General features: G+C 43.0%; 1 protein-coding gene across 1 annotated transcript; it reads left to right on the top strand.

The window, feature by feature from the left end:
• The first annotated feature begins 3507 nt into the window (after positions 1-3507).
• LOC307133587 (uncharacterized protein) lies at positions 3508-7238 on the top strand. The gene is made up of 3 exons (XM_079828689.1): positions 3508-6322; positions 6453-6586; positions 6738-7238. Exon 1 carries the CDS (start codon positions 3960-3962, stop codon positions 5418-5420), a length of 1461 nt encoding a protein of 486 aa, XP_079684815.1. The 5' UTR covers positions 3508-3959; the 3' UTR covers positions 5421-6322; positions 6453-6586; positions 6738-7238.
• The last annotated feature ends 644 nt before the right edge of the window (positions 7239-7882 follow it).

The following is a 7882-nucleotide window of genomic DNA, read 5'->3' as shown; positions in this document are numbered from 1 at the left end:
TCAAACGTGCAGTCAAGGCACAGTGGCTCAAGTAATGGATCCTCTAGTAGCAGATCCTCCACTTCTTCAGCCAGACGCAGGGCGAGGGCGAGGACAGGCCGCTCTCTTGGCTCGAGCTGCTGCGTTAAAGGACAAGCATGCATTGGAGGATCAGGAGCTCATCTTGAGGAGAAAGAAGGAGCAGCTTGAGCTGGACATTGAGATAGCTGCCACTTCTGCTAAGCTAGCAGTGCTACAGGCTGGTAGCAGTATCCATTCAAGGCAATCTGATGGAATGACTTCCTATATCAGGAAAGGGGCTAGATCTAAGCTCCAGCCCACCTCTCTCAATCCACAGGCTTCAATATTTGTGCCTCTGCCCTCACAGCGACATGCATCTCTACCGCTACAAAGCAATGCTTCACCATTAGCCACGCCAACTATCTTGCCAAGGCCAACTGTCATTCAAGGTTTTCAACCCCCTCAGTTACAAGCAAACACAATCTTCAGTCAAAGTTTCCAGCCCACTATAGGCCAACAAGTCTTTCAACCCCTGCAAGGCCAACATCAGACAGCAGGTCTCTACAATGTGCTGCAACAACAGAATGACATAACAGCTCTCCTTGTTAAGATGCAAACTTTACAACTGCTGCCGTGCAGAGAAATTCCAATTTATGATGGGGATCCTCTAAAGTTCAACACCTTTATGAAGGCGTTTGAACACTGCATGGAAGCAAAGACCAGCTGTAAAGGAGACTGTTTGTACTATCTTGAGCAATTTACTAGGGGGCAGCCAAGGGATATTGTGCGCAGCTGCCTTCATATGACTGTAGATAAAGGATTCGCTGTTGCCAAAAAATTGCTCGAGGAGCACTTTGGAAATGAGTTTAAGATAACAGAGGCCTACATGGAGAAGGTCACAGGATGGCCAAGTATCAAAGCTGAGGACCCCAAAACGCTCAAAGCTTATGGACTCTTCCTCCGTGAGTGTTCCAACGCTATGGATGATCTTCAATACTTGGAGGAACTTAACATGCCAGCAAACATAAAGATTCTGAGTCAGAAGCTTCCGTATAAACTCAGAGAAGCAAGGGCATGTGAGATACTGGAGAAAACTGGGCGAAGAGCACGATTCTCAGACATTGTGGAGTACATAGAGCGCCAGGTCAGAATAATTTCAGATCCAGTCTTTGGTGACATACAGGACACTTCACCTGTTATCAAAGGAGCTACAAAAGCAAGCAAGTCACAGGTAAAACCTCAGTTGGGACGAAACAGCTTTGCAACACAGGTGGTCATTGAGGATGGATATAGCAAACCAGATAGTAACAAGACGGAAAAGGCTCAGAACAAAGTGACATCCTTTACCAAGACTGATTCTATGTTCTGCCTTTATTGTGCCGCTGGTAATCATGTTTTGGAACAATGTTTTAAATTGGGAAAAAAGACACAGGGAGAAACTAGACTATTTAAAAGAGAAAGGTCTGTGTTTCAGTTGTTTGTGCACAGGACACTTGAGTAAGAATTGCGACAGGCGCATCATTTGCAACAAGTGTAACCGAATGCACCCCAGTATTTTGCACATAGGAGAGAAGGAAAGGGTTATTCAAAAGGATCAGAAGGATGGTGAGCAGAAAATTACTGAGCAGTCAAATACTTCTGACAGCTGTACAACATCCTCCGCTTGTTGTCTTACAGGGGCTGGCCACTGCAATGGAATCCTTCCCATTTTGCCAGTTAAGGTGAAGTGCTTAAAGGGAAACAAGGTTATTGAAACCTATGCTTTTCTGGACCCAGGGAGTACAGGAACTTTCTGCACCAGGAAGCTCATTGACAAGTTGAACATAGAAGGACGCAAATGCAAGATTTATATCCGCACCTTGGGCCATGATAACGCAGTAGAAAGCTCCGTTGTTGACGGTCTGGAAATTTCAGGAATTTCTGGTGAGTGCTTCTATCCACTTTCCAAAGTGTGTACCCAGAAAGAGATGCCTGTCTCTACAGCCAATATAATCAGCGAAAGGGAGCTGAGAAAATGGCCTTATTTAGAGGATGTAAAGATTCCCCATTTAAATGCTGATGTTGACCTATTAATTGGCACAAACGCCTCCAAGTTGATGGAGCCTTGGGAGGTTATTAACAGTTGTGAAGGTGAAGGACCCTACGCGATCAGAACCCTACTGGGATGGGTAATAAATGGTCCTTTACGGGGAAGTAGCGACTGTGGAAGTGACCACCCTTTAGTTTATGCCAAAAGAATTGCCATTGACAGAATTGAAGAGCTGTTAACCAGCCAGTACAACTACGACTTCAATGAGCAAGCTTCTGCAGAACAGGAAGAAATGTCAAGGGAAGAAAAGAAGTTTGTGGAGATAATGGAAAACTCTGCTCAGTTTAAAAACGGACATTACACGTTTCAACTGCCTTTCAAAGGAAAAGATGTTTCAATGCCGAACAACCTCGGTGTTGCCATGCAACGTGTTTGTGGTCTAAAAAGGAGACTTCAGAAAGACGCAAACTTTCAAAAAGAGTACAACAACTTTGTTGCTGATGTCATTAGCAATGGCTATGCCGAAGAAGTGCCACAGCATCAGCTGGAAACGACAACAGGGAAGGTATGGTATATCCCGCACCACGGCGTGTACCATCCACAGAAAAGAAAGCTACGAGTGGTGTTTGACTGTGGAGCAGAGTATAAAGGGATCTCACTCAACAGTCAGCTCTTGCAAGGACCGAACCTCACCAGCTCATTAGTTGGTGTTCTTATGAGGTTTAGACAGGAACAAGTGGCTGTAATGGCAGACATAAAGGCTATGTTCCACCAGGTTAAGGTGGCAGAGAAACACCAGGACTACTTAAGATTCTTATGGTGGCCTCAAGGTAACCTGGAGCAAGGTCTTGTAGAGCATCGCATGACTGTCCATTTATTTGGAGCGGTTTCATCACCCAGAGTCGCCTGCCTTGCTCTTAGAAGAACCGCGGAAGACAATCAGGCCAACTTTCCATCAGAAGTGATTGAAACGGTCAACCGAAACTTCTATATGGATGACCTACTGAAGAGTCTGCCCTCTGAAGAGGAAGCAGTCACCATGGTTAAGAACCTTACAACCATTTGCGGCAGAGGAGGGTTTACCCTCACTCAATGGATTAGTAATAGTCGAGAAGTACTACAAAGCCTCCCAGAAGATCTGAAGTACAAGAACCTGCATGAGCTTGATCTGGATAGGGATAAGCTGCCGTTGGACAGAGCTTTGGGTTTGCAGTGGTGTATCGAGACGGACACTTTCAAATTCAAGCTGAAAGTCAAAGATAAGCCGGCAACCAAGCAAGGCATGCCATCCATCATCAGTTCCGTCTACGATCCTTTGGGGTTCCTGGCACCTCTAGTACTCCCGGCCAAGCTGCTGTTGCAGGGGTTATGCAGGACGAAGTGTGATTGGGACGATCCAATACCTCCAGCTTTCCAGCAGAAGTGGAACAAATGGCTGACAGATCTTGAAAAGGTCGCATATTTCAAGATCCACAGATGTGTGAAACCTGCAGGATTTGGGAGGACTGTCAGCGCCCAATTGCATCACTTCGCCGACGCGAACGAGAACGGCTATGGTACGGCTACTTATCTGAAGATGCAGAACATGGATGAGAGGGTTCATGTTACTTTCTTATTTGGCAAAGCCCGAGTGGCCCCCCTAAAGACTGTCACCATTCCCCGTTTAGAGCTCACCGCTGCTGTTGTTGCAGTACGAGTGGACAAGATGCTTCAATCGTAGCTCCAGCTTCCACTAAAGAAGACTTGCTTTTGGACTGACAGCACATCAGTTCTTAAGTACATAAAGAATGAGGACCGAAGATTTCAAACCTTTGTAGAAAACAGGGTAACTACCATCAGGGTCAACTCGGAAATTGAGCAGTGGAGATACGTTCCCACATCCCTGAACCCTGCTGACGATGCTTCACGTGGATTGAAGGCAGAAGATCTTATGAAGCAAAGATGGATAGAAGGCCCGAAATTCTTACGGGAACCTGAAGAAATGTGGCCAACATTTCCTGTGGATACAAGTGTCACTGCCGACGATCCAGAAGTAAAGAGAAGTCTGACGGTTAATGCGATACTTGTTGACATCAATGCCACATTGCAACTGATGACCCATTTCTCTGATTGGCAAAGATTGAAAGTTGCAGTTGCGTGGCTCATTAAGCTGAAAGGAACTTTGCTCAAACTGAAAGAAAAAAGAAAAGAGTTGGAGCATGCAAACACCAGTGTTATTGGAGCAACAAGGTTGGATGTACAAAAGGAGATGCAAGCTTTCTCAACATCGCTTGGGAATCAGAGGGTGACGCTGGAAGATCTCTTGGAGGCTGAGACCTCCATAATCGCTTTTTGTCAGCAAGAGAGATTCCCCACTGAATTTGCTGCACTAACCTCTGGCAAGCCACAAGTGCCGAGAAGTAGCAGCCTTCTCAAATTGGATCCGGTTCTAGAAGGAGGACTTCTACGAGTTGGGGGACGGCTGAAAAGGGCAGCAATCCCTGAGGACATTAAACATCCTCTCATCTTGTCAAAGGACCAACATATATCCGATCTTATCCTCCGTCATGTCCATTTACAGCTTGGACATGGCGGTAGAAATCATGTTCTTTCTGCTACAAGGAGAAAATACTGGATTACAAGTGGACCTACTGCAGTGAGGAAGATCATATCAAGATGCCTCATTTGCAAGTTCCATGGTAGAAAACCTGGTGAGCAAAAAATGGCAGACCTGCCAGAAGAGAGAGTGGTTCCTGATCTACCACCGTTCACTAACGTTGGCGTAGATTACTTTGGGCCAGTTGATGTAAAAAGAGGCCGTAGCATCTTGAAAAGATATGGAGTAGTATTCACTTGTATGACAAGTAGGGCCGTGCACCTGGAAGTGGCCTATTCTCTTGACTCCGACTCGTGCATCAACGCTTTGCGAAGGTTCATCTGTCGAAGAGGACAAGTCTCGCACTTGAGATCTGACAATGGCACCAACTTTGTGGGTGCAGAAAGGGAGCTCCGAGAAGCCTTAGCCTCTTTGAGTCATGACCGTATTGAAAGAGCCTTGTCCAAAAGGGGAATCAAGTGGAGCTTTAACCCTCCAGCTGGGTCACATCACGGTGGCGCATGGGAGCGAATGATACGGATGATAAGGAAGATCTTGTACTCTGTGCTCCGTCAGCAAACCTTGAATGATGAAGGGTTCCATACCGTGCTCTGTGAGGCTGAAGCTATGCTTAACGATCGCCCCATCACAAGACTGTCAGAGGATCCCAACGATCTTGAGGCGTTGACGCGCAGAGTCCTGGAAACCTTCCCTGATAAGAGAGGTTTGGTATGTGTGGTTCGTTTGAAGACCAAGACAAACATCATTGAACGACCCATAACTAAAATATGCTTGCTTAATGAAGCTAAAGAGTAATTGTTTCCCATTTCATATGGGCTATATTCTCTGTATTTATGGCTCTTTTGAATTTGGTGTAATTGCTCTGGTAGACGCAATTAGGGGCTGGAGTGTATGAGCCATATTCATTTTGTATTATTTTATGTAATTTTGTCCTGTGCCACTGGGGGGCTGTATGTGCTTTGTGGCTCACCTGATCTCAGGTCAGCCTGGGTAGGTCATTTAACTTGGAGGAAACTCAGACACAGGTGTTGCTGATCTGGGAAGCAAACAGTTTTCGACTGTGCCATGTTGTGTCTTGCCTCTGTAGTGAACAATAGGGTTTGTTGTTTTGGTTATGTATTATGAGTTAAGATATTGATATATGGAGGAGAATAAACTTGCTAGATAAAAGTAACATTACTGAACTCTACGTTGATTTGTGTGAGACCACATGGGCACAAGTCCAAACTTAATCCACTGTATTAGCAACCAGTATTAGACTTCGTTTAGGACTTAGTCAATACATGGGGACACAATTTTTCAACTAAATATCCAAATAAATCTAATTATTAGACTAAATTAACCATATAAACTTAATTACTGATCCAAAGCCAACACTGTCACTGTATGATAATTGAAATGAACTGATGACATAACCGTTTTCTCCAGAATGGCTATACGGCTGAATAAAATTGTTGCATTATTTTCCTGTTTAACACTGTAAAGCTGCTTTGAAACAATTTGCATTGTTAAAAGCGCTATATAAATAAGGTTGACTTGACATAAACTTTTATGCTTTTATCAAGGTGTTGTTTAAGATACAGGTAATGTGAAAGTTGTCTGATGTTACAGGGCCAGAAGAGCTCGTGTGTGGACAGAGCCTCTGTTTATCTGGTGGAGAGAGGCTGATGAAGGAAGGCTGTCCTCAAAGGCTTTGAGTGAGTATACTACAGAAGTTAATACAACTTTATTTAAAAATCTATTTTAATCTTAAATTGTATTTTATTTTAATTTCAAACAGTTATTTCAGCACTTTTCTGATTCTTGATGTCTGTGCATTTGCTGCAGATCTTCTGTGGTGGAGCAGGGCCTGGAAGGCAAGGTGACGGTGGCATGTGTGGGGAAAAAAGTAAAGAGCCTTGCTCAAGGACTCACTGGTGGTGACGGCTGCGGAGATCGAAGCAGAATCCTTTTGCTTATCAGTTCAGTGCTTTAGCCCACTACACCACAAAAGTCATAAAGCTACAATACAATTAGCATGTAATTGTAAAAATATTAAATTAAATATGCCAAGAAATGGTATGCTGACGACATGAATTGTAACGCGTTTGAATCTGTTTAAATGTTTTACAGGTAGTCATGCTGATGGAGAGCAGGCCCAGCGGCAGTTAGGTTTTCCATGTTGTACATTGTCCACATGTTCTCCCACTCTTGCTTCAGGGTTGTGAGGTTCAGGGGGACATGATGGACGGCTAGTACAGGCGAACGTGTCCATGGTGGTCAACTGCTTCATTAAAATAAAGCTGCAGAATTGGCAGAGCTGTGTTGAGATGGCAGCAGATGTGGGGTTCACCGTCTGTAAATGTGTGATAGTTTGAACAATACGTTTGAATAAAGCTTTGTTTCATGTGTTGGTGACTTATGATTACTTTTATTCAGTCTTTTACTCATTTATTCATGTTTCCTATTGTCAGTAAATAATATTTTATTAACTCGTGCATTCATTTTTTGCTTGACTGAAAATTGATGTGTATTCACATTGGCTGCATTTGTCTAGTGTGTATTCATGTGTCGCTATGTCATATGACAACAAGTTGCATTTTGCTCGTTTAACTAAAACGACATCATTTTGAGTAAAAAAAAAAAAAAGAAGTAATAATTAAGTATTGATCAACATTTGTCATTATTATTGTAAGTGTTTGGGTGGGCTAGCAATGCAATTCATTCTGGGGTAATCTTCATTTTTAATAGTGATACTTATATTTTCTGAGTATAAAATCAACAGTTTTCTCCAAAGATGAGATCCTCGAGCAGCTGAAAGACGTCTCTGTGCAGACGCTGAGGGAAACTACTAGGTAGGGCTGTACAGTTACTGATGCTATGAGCTCTCAATGCACCTGTCACTCACAAATATGGGTTTGTATACATTATATACACAGAAAAAAAACAATAACACGGTTAGATATCTTTGAATAATTCATCATAATGCAACATTATATATATATATATATATATATATATATATATATGTATATATTTCATAAACCTGAGGGATGAAACCAGTTACATTTAACAAGAAAAGGAAAATATTTGGAGATGTAGGCCACTTTTGCTTGTGGATAAAATTGTTTGCATGTAAAATGAAATTAACAAAATATTCAAGAGATGCTTGATTGTGGGTTTTCGCAAAAATAAAAAAAGGATAAAACTGCGGGTCAGATAGGGTTAAAATGTATTGTACTACAATCACAAAATAAATGGGCAGCTGTTTCTTCAAC

Source organism: Gobio gobio (assembly GCF_949357685.1).
Source record: "Gobio gobio genome assembly, chromosome: 11".
Lineage (NCBI taxonomy): Eukaryota > Metazoa > Chordata > Actinopteri > Cypriniformes > Gobionidae > Gobio > Gobio gobio.
The sequence above is the reverse complement of the archived record's forward strand: the minus strand, read 5'-3'. Positions and strand labels throughout refer to the sequence as shown.

What these genes read in the sequence shown, in the direction of transcription:
- LOC307133587 (XM_079828689.1), top strand. Translation starts at nt 3,960, where the DNA reads ATGAAGCAAAGATGGATAGAAGGCCCGAAATTCTTACGGGAACCTGAA.